The 17,010-nt window shown below is 41.8% G+C and overlaps 1 protein-coding gene across 1 annotated transcript in view; it reads left to right on the forward strand.

Moving 5' to 3' along the window:
• The first annotated feature begins 498 nt into the window (after positions 1-498).
• The window catches only part of LOC147033561 (uncharacterized), a 51,733-nt gene continuing 35,221 nt past the window's right edge, over positions 499-17,010 (forward strand). The window contains exons 1-3 of the mRNA XM_085851674.1: positions 499-1,457; positions 8,442-9,518; positions 16,052-16,068. Of these exons, the coding sequence (XP_085707800.1) occupies positions 1,103-1,457; positions 8,442-9,518; positions 16,052-16,068 (1,449 nt within the window). The 5' untranslated portion in view covers positions 499-1,102. The remainder of the gene's footprint in view (positions 1,458-8,441; positions 9,519-16,051; positions 16,069-17,010) is intronic.

The following is a 17,010-nucleotide window of genomic DNA, read 5'->3' on the forward strand; positions in this document are numbered from 1 at the left end:
TATGTTCTCGTGGATCAGGTATTAAGTGGCAGAGGTATCTGCTCTCGCGAGTGCCCTTCTAGTTATTATGATAAAACACCATTAATTGTTTGAAACCCCCCTCCTCCCCCTACAGAAATTACCTCAAAGGTTGATAAGTTCCCTTCGTTTACAGCCTTTTGGCTGCTGGTTGCATCACTGGGTAAGGGCATGGCTATGCTGCTGATGCAGCGCCCCTATTACCAGTACACTTGGTACTCATTTTGCCGACCTCGGAAGGATGACAGGCCGAGTTAACCACACCTGGTATCAATTCAACAGCTGAGCGGGATTTGAACTTAGGACCCGAGGATCCAATGCCCGCCACCCTAACCATTAAGCCAACACCAGGATCAGTTGATAAGTGAACATTAGTAAATGAGACTTAAACGTCGGATCTGGGTCGTGGGCCACTACGCTCTCAAAGCATCCTGACTGGTGGTGGTGAGCATGTCCTCTTCCTTGTCCTCTCTGTAGCCACTGCTAACACCAGAAACTCGCTCGGGGAAGTCGTTGTCACAACATGTGAAGATGACATTTGCTCGTGTCCCACATGGCACTGTTTACATTGGATACCACCATGTCGTTAACCAATGTGGAGCACTCCGTTCCGTTAGAGTGCTCACTTGAGTGCTTTGAAACAAGCTAACCACTCAGCAAGCAACTCATTTAACGCTCGCCAACGGAACGCCCCTGGTCTTGTCCCCAGTTTCAATCACCCACTGCTCCGATCAAAACTGCCAATGCTTAATATTCCAGCCACTTCTTGATTTCCCATGTTCAGTCCGAGTTTCCGCTGCCTCTGTCTCCCCCTCTCAGCTCTTGCACCAAGGACGCCCATGAGTCGCAGGGTGAGAAAAAGGCACGGAAATCGTGGGGTGAGAGAACAAACAGCGCGCGGTGAACAATCAGGCGGTGATGTCACTTCCTCCCTTTCAGCTTCGCTGCTTGCTGCTCAACTGAGTTGTCAGGCGTGGATATATCTTTTTTACATAAGAAATGAGGAACTCTACTTGCAGAAAGAAATCCTACAAAACGTGTGATTTATTTACTTTTGAATCTTGTCGCGGGTTTCTGACGGAGAATGCACTCAACGAGACCTCGTCGTGGCCTCGGTCCCATCCCGGCGTGGCTGGAGATCCAGGGTTTGTCGGAGGAGTCTCTCCGAGTCGCGGTTACGGGTCTCGGGATCGAGATCCTCGGAGCTCTCTGTGCCCGGGCCGAGCCCCCGACGGTGAGGGTTCGACTCTGTTCTTTGGCTGCACGAAAGTTCACCTACACCATGTACGCCGAGCTCTGTCAGTACATGGAGTCGTGCCGTGTGGGCCGAGGATCGGAAGGGAACTTCGTGCCTAGATGTGGGGGAAAGGACGCCGAGGAGACGGGAGGACCTGGTGGAGTCGTGCGGATCAAGGTTCAAGTACCCACACCTTGCACAGGTATGCTGACGACATGAAAGCCACAGAGGAGGGGAAACAAAGCCGTACTCATACCTATGCACACCTTTTCAGGTGAAGATTGTGGCGTGTTGAGGAAAAATGATCTCAAATTTCTGCCTTTCTAGATGGTTATCGGACTACGAAGAGAGCAGTTGTTTTCGTTGTTGTTTTGACTGGTTCACCTCTTCCTCGCCTTCCGTCAGGCAAACTCGTCTATCACAGCTTCTAAGTCAACTGTCTCGGCTACTTCATACTCATTGGAGAGGATGGCATGATTACTGAGCCAAGAGTGGATCTGAGGTACGAGAGTCTTGATCAATCACCTCAAAGTCGACCGACTCAGCTACTTCACGCTCGCTGGAGAGGATGGCACGATTACTGAGCTAAGAGTGGCTCATCGTGGATCTGAGGTATGAAGGTCTTGATCATTTTCTATGAGTCCATAGTTTCCTTCCCAGTGCTTTCTTCGTGCATTTTGATGTTTCCACGAAGACGATGAGTCTCCCTCAGTCATTCGCTAGCGATGACATCTTCATACGTCTCTGTGAGATGATGGATTTTCGTGGCAATGTTGCTGTCATTGGATCTGAGTGACGTGGGAACCCAAACTCTTAATGTTCATGTCACTAATCTGATGGGTGTCTCGGGTCGTTTCCACATGTAGCCCATCCAAGATTCCATACTGCTCCCGTTTGAGCTCTTTTTTTTTTTTTCCCAAGAACGATTTTGGTTTTTTTTTTTACATATTGTCGAGGCTCATGGAAGAGTTTGGACTCAACAGGACAAAAGGAACAGCAGAGTTGAAGGCCACGATAGAGGGAGACAGACAAACAATGGGTGCGGGGAGGAATGGGGGGCAGGGGAGGGTGCATTGGGTGGACAATATGGATGTAGAGGGAAACTCTCAGGAGGGAAAACTGGAAGTTTGGATGAAGGAGGAATTGGGGTGGGGTTAACGAGGGGAGAAAATATCATGGTTTTGGGGGTGGTCTGAGATGGTGCTGAGCAGCTGTCTTGTTTGCCTCTCTTGTCTGTGAGCATGATATCTCAAAAAGGTCGTTGACAGATTCGGACAAAATTTGGTGGACAGGTTGGGTGTGTGAATAAGGACGAATTTATTAGGTTTTGGTGAAGATCCAGTCCCGGATCCTTAATTTTTTTTTCAAGTATTCTTCACCTTTTGAGAGATTATGCCAAAATGATGTCGCTTGATATCACAAAAACTTATGGACGGATTACGACACAACTTGGTGGACGATTTTGAGGAGGAGACAAAAACGACTTTGTTGTACCTTGTCGAATCGAAAACTGCTTGGCCAATTTGCAAATTTTGCATACGTGCTCGGTGGCCAGGTCATGGGCATTAAATAGACTCTCCCCCTTCCACACTCCCCAAGCGAGGGTGGGGAGACGACTTGCGATCTTCACCTGTGCACGTGGTTTAGCCAGAGGAAGTTTCGCCATCTCTCCCAGAGGAAGCCGGTATGACGAGTGCAAGTAAACTTGGACACGGGAGGAGGCCTTCCGGCCCGACTTGCCTGCACCTTATCAACACATGAATGCAATCTCAGTTTTACGTGTCGAAAGAATCTGGGAAGGTTTGAGGGGAGGGGGGAAGGGCTGAGTAGGAGGGAGGAAGTGTGGTGGAAAGGACATCACCAGGGTGTTTCTTTTTACCCTCGCCGGAGGAGAGGGTATTGCATTTGGGTCCGTTTGTTTGTTCATGTTTGTCTGTCTGTCTGTCTGTCTGTCTGTTTGTCCGCACAGAACTTTAAGTGTTTTTCTCCGAAACCCATTGTTGTATTGAGATGAAATTTTCACCACAGGAGAGACTACTCGTGTGGAATGTTTTTTATTGATAATGATGATGTAGTAGGTCACATGGTTTGGCGGCCATATTGTATTTACCCAAAAACCTATAAAAAATATTCTTCTGCAGAACAGCTCGACAGATCGAGGGGAAACTTCACACAAATGTTCCCCAAGCCTTGGGGATACCGTGTTAATCATGAATAATTGATACGTCACATGCTCTGGCAGCCATATTGGATTGAGCGAAAATCTTTAAAAAAAATTATTTCTCTTGAACGACTTAATCAATTTAAGTGAAACTTCACAATTATGATCTTGTCGTGATTTGGAATATATGTTTAAAATTTCAACCTCATCAGACGCATGGTATGGCAGCCAGAATTATTTAATTATTATTTTTTTTTTTTTGAATAAGGATCACTTGGCTGTGCTTGGATGAGTTTGAGGGTGGAGGAGTCGCAGCTGAAATGCAAATCTTATCCAGGTTCCTCCTGATGACTTCATCTTTGCTTTTTGCTGGTTTGGATTCCTTTTGATTTCTCCATTGTAGGACTGTATCTACTTGGTCTTCGACTTGATTTGAAATGAATTTATTTTAATCTCATTCTAAATTCAATTGAATATTGAAGGTCGTTGTCAAGTTTCATCGAAATTGTATGTGTGGTTTTGGAGAAGAAAGCAAATGCATGTTTTGGGGAGCACCCTGGTGTTGGCTTAGCGGTTCAAGTGATGGCTTGGGATCCTCGGGTCCTGAGTTCAAGCTCTGTTGGCCACTGAATTAACACCAGGGGGTTGACTCAGACTGTCATCCTTCCGAGGTCGGCGAAATGAGTACCAGTGTAGCAGCCAAAAGGCTGCACATGAAGGGAAGGGGTATCAATGGATTTATTAAATCTGGTGTTGGTGTGCCGCAAGCATGATGGGCCCAATGAGCAGCAAGGTAAAGCGGACAGCACCACTTTGGGCAGGCTTCTTATTCTTCACACAGTCCAACCAACACACGAGTCAAAACTCTACAGGATCAAATTTTAATCGTTGCACGTGAGATACAACAACCCAGACAAGTTGCCGGTTCAGACAGAAGTAACCTTGGGTGCGCAGGTAACTGCCGTCAGCCCCTTATCAATGGTCTTGTGTTGATTCACGACCAATTGGCTAAACTATCCTGGCGTGACATCCCTTTTTGAATTTTTTTTTTCCCTTTTGCACTTCATTTGAAATGGTACGAGGAAAAATACTATCAATAGTTGGTTTAAGGAAGTGACAACATACACGAGATGTTTAAAACAAGCCATTGACACGAGAAATAAGCAATTTGGATTTAATTTTTCAAAATGTCCACTCAACAATGCTGTGATAGGATGTAACTTTCCATCTCGCTTTCATGCGTTGAACATCATGAACCAATGTTGTCATCGCATTTTCTGAACGATGAATTGGTCAATTTGAACATGTCGAACTGCAGTCTGAATCGCATTCATGATCTGGTTCAATAGTCTCACGGATGTGAAACCCGAGAACCTTTTCTCATTTTATTTAGACCTGGAAAGACCATCTTGAACGCTCAAAGACCATATATTTAGAAAAGGCTCAACAGTATCTTGATTTCTGAAAAATGTCGTCGATTGATAGGGAGAACGTGGATTCCGCTATTCACAAAGAAATTAAGAAAATACGTCGTGATGAAAAGCTGCATAATGAATACAAAGAGAATGACTGAAAGAGAAGAAACATTTCACAAGGTGAGCCACTTCAAGAAACAACCGCAAACTCAAATGGGGACAGGGCCAAAATGACTCCCCTCCTGGGTAATGCTCGTATTGGTCCAGGTCAGGTCAGGTATGGGAGCATGTGCCAGAACAGCGCGTCGCTGCGTCCACTTTCCGCCGGTACTTCAGGGGCCTCCGTCTGGCCATCCCCCAGGCAGATGCCAGGCCCATCTCCATCTCCTTGAGATGATGGTCAACCTGCTGCAACCACGAGGCACGTGGTCGGCCCACTGGCCTCCTCCACTCATGAGACTCCCTCGCTGAGAGAATCTGGTGAGCAGGATCAGCGTCAGGAAAACGAGCCACATGTCCATACAGCCGCAACTGACGCTCACGGACTATGCAGGTAACAAATCTCATCCGAGTCTCTCTCAGCAACCGCTCGTTGGACACAAAATCCGACCAGCGATAGCCAAGGATTCTCCGAAGAGACCTGGTACCAAAGGAATTAAGTCTCCGTCTCAGATCCTTGCTCAGAGTCCAAGTCTCGCATCCATAGAACAAGACTGGAAGTACCAAGGACCTGAAGACTCGGACTTTCATCCTCCCGCACAGGTACCGGCAGCGCCACACCCCATGATCCACCGGAGCATATTGGTCCATTTTCACTGAAACAATCAATGCATCAATCTCTGGAGAAAGTTCAAAATCAACTTCCCCGACACTTGGACCAATGCACTGAGTTTATTTTTTTTTTTTTTAACTAGAAGGGCACTCTTCGACATCGCGCCATCACCAGATCTGCCTCCACCCACATTATTACATCATTATACATAATTGTACCAAGTTTGATTTGTATCCCTGAACCCAGATTAAAAATATTAAATAATTCTGGCTGCCAGACCACATGTCAGATCAGGTTGAAATTTAAACATACATTCTCCTTGATGACTAGATCATAATTGTGAGGTTTCACGTCGATTGATGAAACGGTTCAAGATAAATTTTTAAAATTAAATTTTTTTTTTGTCCAATCCAATATGGCTGCCAGGCCCTGTGACCTATTCATTATTCATGAACACCCTGGTATCCTCAAGGCTTGGGGAACATGTAGGTGAAGTTTCCCCTCTTTTATTTGTCCAGCCGTTCCTGAGAAAGGGATTTTTAAAGATTTATTCTTCAAAAAAAATCATAGCTGCCAAACCATGTGACCTATGACATCATAGGTGGAGAACTTTTTGTTTCTCATGGATAGTGAATCGGATAAGAAAACATAATGCCACCGGCGACTTCGTCATCGGAGGCATAGCAGAAAGTCCTTCTGAGATTGCGTTGGCAGCCAAGTTCCTGTCGGTGAGGTTACCTAATAATAATTCGGCACTTTAAAAATGACGTAATCCGCCCCAGATTGCTTGATGTGCACACACAGAAACGCGAGTGACGAAGTCAATCGGAGAGGCCTGGACATATTTCTTGCCAACCACATAAGGATTGTCGAACGAAACAACTAGTGTTGCCAAACGTGTGCGGTTCACCGATGTGGACATGCTATGTTCACACGGAATTTGTGGGGGTTTCACACACAGACATGCCATGTACATACGGAATGTATGGCGACAATGGGCGAGGTCAGGTCACATTAGATCTGTGGCTTGCTACAGATACCATGTAAATCTGTACTCACCTGTTCCTTGGTCGGGTTGTCGGTGACGAAACCATCTCCCCCACCATGTTTCTTGGTGAGAAGGGTGTATGGATATGGACACCCAGCAGGATGAAGAACAAAACCTGTCAAAGGGCCGAGGAGCTCCTTGTGAGACAACGGCCATCCATATCTGGTGCCCTACTGTGTCTGAGGACGTCCTCCTGCAGTTGAGTTACTCTTTATGAAGAGGTTGTTGACAGGATTTGCACTCCGGCCACCGTAAAACCCTTCATTCCGCAAAACATTCCAAAAGCATTTAAAAATCTGAAAACCCACTCGGTGGGAGTACCTCCTGTGCAGCTTCCCTTCGCCCTTGACCACCATCCTTGATGTTGTCGGTAGATGTCATGGAACTCAACGGAGGGCGAAGAAGAATTTTGTCTCTCAAGGGACACTGGATACCATTGACCAGAGTCACAGGGCCAGGCTGAATGGCAGAGCTGAGCTGTTCAGGGAGCTGAGGCGTAAAACTGTATGTGCACTCAGGGTGAACAAGGAAGCCTATGTGTGAAGAATCTGTGAGGGGGTAGAGCATCAACTGTGGTCAAGTGATTCTCGTCCTGCTTTCAGGGGAATTCGCGCATTGCGTTCGTCCAACCCAGTCCTTCGGTGTACTGCAGTGAGAGCAGAGGGTGATGGGTTCATGACAGAGAAGTCCGAAGTGAAGGCCCGATGGGCCGGTTACTTTGAGCGGTTGTAACAGGCTGATCCACCAGCTGTTGAGATAGATGTCAGTGTTGTTACAATCCCTATTGCTGACCCTCCAAGCTGTTGTTGAGGATGTTGAGGTTACGGCAAGATTCACTTCCCTTGGCAGTGACATTCATGTCTGCTGGCTGTGAGCCAGAGGTCAATAGACGTCTGGGTTGGGCCTGGGGAGTCATGGATTCACTGGATCATGGGGGTGTGGCACTTGCCGCGACCTTTGCGGGAGGACGAAAGTTGGAGTCTTCAAGTCCTTGGTGCTTCCAGTCTTGCTCTATGGATGTGAGACTTGGACTCTGACCAGGGATCTGGGACGGAGACTTAATTCCTTTGTTGCCAGGTCTCTTCAGAGAATCCTTGGCTATCGCTGGTCAGACTTTGTGACCAATGAGCGATTGCTGAGAGAGACTCAAATGAGATTTGTTACTTGCATAGTCCGTGAGCGTCAGCTGCAGCTGTATGGACATGTGGCTCGTTTTCCAAATGCTGATCCTGCTCACCAGATTCTCTCAGCGAGGGAGCCTCGTGAGTGGAGGCTGCCAATGGGCCGACCACGTGCCTCGTGGTTGCAGCAGGTTGATCAGCATCTCAAGTTGATGGGGATGAGCCAGGCATCTGCCTGGGGGATGGCCAGACGGAGGCCCCTGGCGCACCAGCGGAAAGTGGATGCAGCGACGCACTGCTCTGGTGCATGCTCCCATACCTGATCTGAACTGAATGGGCTAGGATGACAAGTAGTTTCCTGTATACTCGATCCTGGTCGCTATTTACTGGGGTTACAAAACACCAACGTTAATTTCGAGATAACTCATTAATTAACCCTTCAGCCATTTTCCTGATAATAGTTAAAACAGCTGTTCACATATTTTAAGCTCTTTTGCCACTTCTGCCAGTGTGTTCTGTAACAATTTTAATGATTATTGGGTACACAGAAGTCTTCTGTTGTAACGTGCAAAAATACCACTGGTTTGAAAATACCCTTCCACTTAGCATTATCTCCTTGCTTTCGAAGAAAACCACTTTCTTTTCTCTTTTTGTGAATTATCTTTGCAGGTGAACAGGAGAAGCTGCACGCAAACTTTGCCTGCAACTCCTGCTACCAAGTCTTCAACACAAAGGCTGCTTTGATGAAACACGGGATGAAGCACCGACCAGCTTCCAGTGATAAAAAGCACAAATGTTCCGATCATTCTTATAGTAGATGTTGTCAGAGCATGTTGATGAACCGCACTCAGATTCACGCAAAAGAGAGACGGTGTTCCTGCAGCGTGTGTGGTAAGGGATTCAGTTACTTGTGTAATTTGAAGAATCACATGCGGATTCACACACAACCCGTGCGTTCGTACGCTTGCAAGGCTTGTGTGAAGACATTTTCAAATAGGTCATGCTTGAAAAACCACATGCGCATCCACACGGGAGAGCGCCCATACGCTTGCAAATTTTGTGGAAAGACATACTACTCTTCATCATCTTTGAGAAATCACGTTTATCTACACACCAAAGGGCCGTTCACTTGCCCAGTTTGTGCGAGGACTTTCACACTTTCATCGACATTGAAAACTCACAGTCGTATTCATACTGGAGAGCGTCCATATACTTGTACATTTTGTGGAAAGGCATTCTCACTTTCATCAGCTTTGAAAGCTCACAAAATTATTCATACTGGACAGAGCCCATACACTTGCACAGTTTGTGGGAAGGTATTCTCATGTTCATCAATTTTGAAAAGACACATAGGTTTCCACATACGGAAGAATCAAATAAGAGACCTGGGAGAGAAGCCTTACAAATGTTCTGTGTGTAGTAAGGTATTTGCTCGTTCAGTAAATTTATCTCAACATAAGAAAATACACAATGGAGAGAAGCCCTCCAAGTCTTCTGTGTGCAGCAAGGCCTTAATTCGGTCTTCAAATTTATATCAACATGAAATAATACATAAGGGGGAGAAACCCGCAAATGGAGATGACAACCAACAGGAGAAGTCCCACAAGTGTTCTGTGTGCAATAAAGCATTTGCTCAATCATCAACTTTACGTCGTCATCAGAGAATTCATTCAGAAGACCATTCTACATCTGGAAGTAACTGGAAATCTTCCCCACCCTGGATGTCTTTGCCATCTATCGATACAGGTTAAAGCACAGCGACGAAGTTTGAGCCATAATATTATGTCGTTACCTTTTCACCCAACTCGCCATAACAAAACATCTCGCCTCTGAACATATAACTCGTGTGTATAGATATGTATGTGTAATATACTTGTGTGTGTGTATATATGTATGGATGTAATATATATATATATATATATATATATATATATATATATATATATATATATATATATATATATATATATATATATATATATATACATACTAGTAAAGGTGCCCGTCTTTGACGGGCGTCACTGGCAACATATGGTAAAAGACAGATAGCATGAATGTATTTTAAACAATATATTATATCATTTTTATCCATTGATCATCATTCAGGTTTTCCCTTTCGACTGTTCCGCAGTAGCTCCACTTCGATGACATTACCACATAGTTTAGTGACTACACAACGTGTACCATTCGTGAGTTCCGGAGGATACATAGAGCACATTAAAATTACAGGGCACCCTGCTTTAAAGTGATCCAAAGGCCGGATCAGTTTCGTCTACATATTCATATCTTGTAGATTTTAGCTGGCCGGATCAGTTTCATCTCCATATTCATATGTTGTAGAATTTAGCTGATTCTGAAACTGTTAACAGCATGTCGATCGGATGGTTCTGTAATTTTCTACGGTAGTAAACAGAAGTACGACTTAAGCCTTTACGCCACTATGCGGAGACCCAAGGACCTTATATTTCACAACGAACTAAAAACTCACAAAATTTGAAGATATTTTAAATAAACAATTTATTATAATATCATTTTTATCCATCGATAATATGATTTGTTCTGTACAGCTATCGTTGTTCTCCTGGGATCTGTGCATCCATCCACAATCTATGTTCTAATGAAGTGCAGTAGGAATAATAAAAAGTCGGATGAACATGAACTGTTTAACTACCATAATCATCAAAACGAATTTTGAGGGGCCTTTTAAGGAAGACAATAATATGACTATATATGTCAAAGCTTGTTTCATTTCATGCAGTAACAAAAATCTGATGGTGGAACAAAAAAAGGGGCGTGCCGAAATATTAATATAGATAATCGTCAAAACGAATTTTGAGGGGCCTCTTAAGGAAGACAATAATATCATTACTATATAATATGTCAAAGCTTGTTTCATTTCATGCAGTAACAAAAATCTGATGGTGGAACAAAAAAGGGGCGTGCCGAAATATTAATATAATTTCATTTCATGCAGTAACAAAAATCTGATGGTGGAACAAAAAAAGGGGCGTGCCAAAATATTAATATAGATAATCATCAAAACAAATTTTTCGGCGCCTCTTAAGGAAGACAATATCATTACTATTTATGTCAAAGCTTGTTTCATTTCATGCAGTAACAAAAATCTGATGGTGGAACAAAAAAAGGGGCGTGCCGAAATATTAATATAGATAATCATCAAAACGAATTTTGAGGGGCTTCTTAAGGAAGACAATAATATCATTACTATATATGTCAAAGCTTGTTTCATTTCATGCAGAAACAAAAATCTGATGGTGGAACAAAAAAAGGGGTGTGCCGAAATATTTATATATATATATATATATATATATATATATATGTGTTTTTTTTTATCCTTCCCATACAAATGCTGCGATGACACCATTACAATGATGTGATATCTGCAAACCCAAAAGCACCTCGAACAGTGCAAGAATGTCTAAATCAAATGCTGTTCCCAAGCAAATGTAAAGCAAAGCGATTGGCCAGTTTTGCCCTCATTTGGGCAACATGGAGTCTTAATGGGGCCCTTATCAGGGCAACATGTCACTGTTTCATCCAATTAGTAACTGAAGCTTTTTGCCTTATATACTGGTTAATGATGCCCATCGAACTGTGATTGGTGAGGCCAGATCACATTTGGAACACACAAGTGCCATCTACCACAGGGACACATTGTGATTTAATCACTTCTTGTTCCAATTGAATAATATTCAGATCATAAAGTTTGTGTTCAGATTACAAAGTTAGTGTTCCAACTGAGAAATGTTCAGATTATAAGGTTTGTGTTTTGATTGAATAATGTTCAGATTATAAGGTTTGTGTTTTAATTGGATAATGTTCAGATTGTAAAGTTTGTGTTCAGATTATAAAGTTCGTGTTGCCGTTGAATAAAGTTCAGATTATAAAGTTTGTCTTCCAATTGAATAATGTTCAGATTGTAAAGTTTGTGTTCCAATTGAATAATGTTCAGATCATAAAGTTTGTGTTCAGATTACAAAGTTAGTGTTCCAATTGAGTAATGTTCAGATTATAATTTTTGTGATTTGATTGAATAATGTTCAGATTATAAGGTTTGTGTTTTAATTGAATAATATTCAGATTATGAGGTTCATGTTGCAATTGAATAATCAGATGAGAAAGTTTGTGTTCCATTTGAATAATGTTCAGTTTATAAGGTTGGTGTTTTAATTGAATATTGTTCAGATTAGAAAGTTAGTGTTCCAATTGAATATTGTTTCGATTATGAGGTTTGTGTTTTAATTGAATAATGTTCAGATTATAAAGTTTGTGTTCAGATTATAAAGTTTGTGTTCCAATTGAATAATGTTCATATTACAAGGTTCATGTTCCAATTGAATAATGTTCATATTACAAGGTTCGTGTTCCAAATGAATAATGTTCAGATTATAAGGTTCGTGTTTTAATTGAATATCATTCAGATTAGAAGGTTAGTGTTCCAATTTAATAATGCTCAGATTATATAGTTAGTGCTCCAATTGAATAATGTTCATATTATAAGGTTAGTGTTCCAATTGAATAATGTTCAGATGAGAAGGTTAGCGTTTTAATTGAATAATGTTCAGATTATAAAGTTTGTGTTCAGATTATAAAGTTAATGTTCCAATTGAATAATGTTCAGATTATAAGGTTAGTGTTCCAATTGATTAATGTTCAGATGAGAAGGTTAGAGTTTTAATTGAATATTGTTCAGATTATAAAGTTAGTGTTTTAATTGAATATTGTTCAGATTATAAGGTTAGTGTTCCAACTGAATAATGTTCAGATTCGAAGGTTAGTGTTTTAATGGAATATTGTTCAGATTATAAGGTTCATGTTCCAATTGAATTATGTTCAGATTATAAAGTTTGTGTTCCAATTGAATATTGTTTCGATCATAAGGTTTGCGTTTTAATCGAATAATGTTCAGATTATAAGGTTTGTGTTTTAATTGAATATTGTTCAGATTATAAGGTTAGTGTTCCAATTGAATATTGTTCAGATTATAAAGTTAATGTTCCAATTGAATATTGTTCAGATTATAAGGTTAGTGTTTTAATTGAATATTGTTCAGATTATAAGGTTAGTGTTCCAATTGAATATTGTTCAGATTATAAGGTTAGTGTTCCAATTGAATATTGTTCAGATTATAAGGTTCATGTTCCAATTGAATAATGTTCAGATTATAAGGTTAGTGTTCCAATTGAATAATGTTCAGATTGGAAGGTTAGTGTTTTAATTGAATATTGTTCAGATTATAAGGTTAGTGTTCCAATTGAATAAAGTTCCGATTATCAAGTTTGTGTTCCAATTGAATATTGTTTCGATCATTAGGTTTGTGTTTTAATCGAATAATGTTCAGATGATAAGGTTTGTGTTTTAATTGAATATTGTTCAGATTATAAGGTTAGTGTTCCAATTGAATAATGTTCGTGTTTTAATTGAATAATGTTCAGATGATAAAGTTTGTTTTCAGATTATAAAGTTAGTGTTCCAATTGAATAATGTTCAGATTATAAGGTTAGTGTTCCAATTGAATATTGTTCAGATTATAAGGTTAGTGTTCCAATTGAATATTATTTAGATCATAAGGTTTGTCTTTTAATTGAATATTGTTCAGATTATAAGGTTGGTGTTTCAATTGAATATTGTTCAGACAAGTCTGAAGACAACAATGGTTCACGAGCGGTATTTGACGATGTAGATTGTTTCAGAAGTCAAGGATGAGACAATGTGATAATTTTTGACAAAGTTATAAAAATGATCAACATTATGTGGTACGGGTGACAGGTTATTAGCTGCAAAATGTCGAAAACCTGGTGTCGTTCAACAACTTTCAAAATTTGACCTTTGCATAACCTTTAAAGGTCACAAAACAATGTTGTGGACATTAAAATAAGGAAACAGGATACGTGTTATAGCTCATTGGAGTTAGTTCGTCGAAGAAGGTCAAAAACCCGGTTCGATCCCCACAACTTTGAAAATTTGACCTTTGTGGCCTTTAAAGGTCAAAGGTCAAGGATTATGACCTGTGGTGCAAAACTTCCTCTGGAACATTCCAGGAACAATATAACGTCATATAGGCTATATGGCATTTCGCACTCCTCGGATTATCCACACTTTGATGAAATCAGCGTAAAAACAAACTTGAAGGGGGCGCCACGGGCAAGGTGTTCGAGAAAGAGCAAAATGGTTTCCAGACTTTTTGTGGGGAATGACCTCAAGATTATGCATAAAAAATATTGTCATCCGAGCTCTCAAAGTTTGGGCGGTCGTATGATTTTTACGTCAAAATTCGCAATTTTCTGAGTTTTTGACCTTGTGACCTTGACCTTGGGACGAAAATGAAAAATCAGACAATGACAAGTTTTAGATAATTCATTTTGCTATTCAAATACCGAAGAACCCATTCCATTCAGTCAATTCCCGAGGAGAAGATATATTTTTAATCCGACTACCCCCTAAAAAGGCTATTTTTTGGGCGTGGCTCTGCCCACAATTGGCGTAGCATGCCCTCATCCAGGAAAACACAACTCGACATTGATATCGAACACATAACCAAGTTTCATCAAGACCTGATCAAAGTCCACGGAGTTATGCTCTGGACAGACAAACACACAAAGACACACAGACATAACGAATATAGTGGTCACTCTGAATGGCGCTCGTGAACCAATTATAAGGTTAGTGTTCCAATTGAATAATGTTCAGATTATAAGGTTAAGTTTTTTGATTGAATATTGTTCAGATTATCAAGTTAGTGTTCCAAATGAATATTGTTCAGATTATTAGGTTTGTGTTTTAATTCAATAATGTTCAGATTTGTTCCTGGAATGCCCCTTTTCCAACGACTCTCCCCAATCATGCCGAGTATGCCCCTTTCTGACAATGATCCCAAGCCTGCTGTTTGCTTCATGGTTAAGGTGGCTGGCTTCAGATCTTAGGTCTTGAGTTCGAGCCCCTGTCGTGCTGTTGAAATAACACCGGGTGGGGTTGACTCAGCCTGTCATCCTTCTGAGGTCAGCAAAATGAGTCCCAACTTACTGGTGACAGGGGCACTGTATCGGCGGCATACCCACGCTTCCAGGAATGATGCCACCAGCAGCTCCATGCGAAACCCCAACTACTCTCCTTGCAGAATCCTATTTCTTAATGATGGGATTTTGATCAATGACCTCTGAACCAATAGTCAGAAGTGTCAACCACTGAGCACATTAGCCTGCTCACAGGTTGTTGATGCTCTTTGTTGTGACTCATCTGCTGCAGTCTGTCACTCATGTGCAAATGTACAGCAGCACGTTTAGGTTTACCAAATACAGTTTGAACGGGTGAATAGCAGCCAACACGTGGAGTGTTACGCCACTCCAGCAGTCCGAGACAAAACTCTTCATCGTCAGTGTTACCATTTTTGATTGTCAATTGACGTTTTAATGGCTTTTACCGCCCTCCTGCATGTCGGTTTGATTTTGGCCAATATGGTGATGATGCGTAATGGTTTATATCCCAACGGTCAAGGAATTTGGCAAATTACTGTGAAGCAACTTGTGGACCACCATCAGTGTGTAATCTCGCAGGAACACCAAGGTCTGTGGAGAAACTGTGTAAAGTGTGGATGAGCAAACGTGATGTGGCATGTGTACTTGTCTGGATGGCCTTGTGTATACCTGTTTAACAATCGGAGTACACAAGATAATAAAGCCCAGCATGCGTAAATAAATCAGCGGATGCATCCTCAATCACACACGTTGTGATGTATCCCTCATCAGAGGTTACCTTTGCTATGGTTTACTCTCTTGGAATCTTGTCCACCCTGTGTGTCCCTTGCCTTTCCCTCATTCCTTGCTTTATTGAAGGAAAGATCCCTGCCTTACTACCATATGAAAAAATGCATCACAAACAATGATATCCTCAATGGTACTGTATGTGTTTATTCTCAGACATGTACACTGTAATTAATTTTGAATGCATTTTTTTATGCCTTCACTGTCAAAGACGTTGGAAACATTGTTTCGGGTTGTCTGTCCATCTGTCCGTTATCAATTTTTAGCTCACCTGGAACTTGGTTCCAGGGAGCTTATGGGATGGCGTGTCGTCCGTCCGTCCGTCCATAAACACTTGCAACTTCTTCTCTGAAACTACACAAATTCCGATGAAACTTGACCACAACCTTCATCACCCATGATGTACCAAAGTTTGTTCACGACATTAAAAAATTGGGCCCATAACATTGGTTCGTTTGGACGTTTTGCTGATTCCATCCCATGTTGCTTCCTCTTCAGTATCATTATTCTACCAGGTGAGTGTCAGGGGTATCACCCTTATTTTTGTTATCGTGATAAGTTGTGAACCACTGAAGGGATTTTGACCAAACTTGGTACAAAGGTTTATTTTTATGCAAAGATGAAATGTTTTGATTTGGAGTTCAAAGGTCATGTGATCTTTCGCCGAAGGTAGCAGATTTCCTTACCACGATAACTTGTGAACTGTTGAAGGGATTATGATGAAACCTGGTTCAGGTAGGTACTGTGATGCGTCGATGAACTGATATGATTTTGGGGTCAAAGGTCAAATATCATGTGATCTTTCAATGAAAGTCGTAGATTTTCTTTACCCTGATAACTTGTGATCTGCTTGGGAGATTTTAAACAAATTTGGCAAAATTATGGAATGTAATACACAGATGAACTGATTAAATTTTGGGTTCAAAAGGTCAAAGACTGAATGTCAAGTGCCCTTTAACTGAAAATCTGTGTTACTGCAAAAACGTATGAATTCCTCAAGAGATTTAAAACATGCTTGACACTCATGGACTGTAATACAAAGATGAACTCATATTTCAGATTGAACAGGTCAAAGGTCATGTATCGTTTGAACATCATTTTGTATACCATACCTCATTAGCAGCATTTGCTGATATTGTTGCGGGGCCGGGTATCGGCTGCGAGCATGACCGCAAGATGGAGCCAAAGAGTCGACTCCGCCGATCACCCGGAATTTAGATCGTACTTCTTCGGAAAACTCCGAGAAGTACGGTTCCCTTATCGGACCGTGAAGCGTCAATATTTCTACCATGTGGTGCAGGGTTATTTGCCAATTTTCAAAATACCTGGATATCCATGTGGCGATTTACCGAGTCTCCACACCCTCGACGGCACCCGTACGGAATGAGCCGCCAGCGCACTCGAACCGTGTGACCCGAGCGGACGATCACCAAAGTCCCGTCTGTCCAAATGTCCTC

Source organism: Eptatretus burgeri, chromosome 2, assembly GCF_056783735.1.
Source record: "Eptatretus burgeri isolate ZD-2024b chromosome 2, Ebu_testis_v1, whole genome shotgun sequence".
Classification (NCBI taxonomy): domain Eukaryota; kingdom Metazoa; phylum Chordata; class Myxini; order Myxiniformes; family Myxinidae; genus Eptatretus; species Eptatretus burgeri.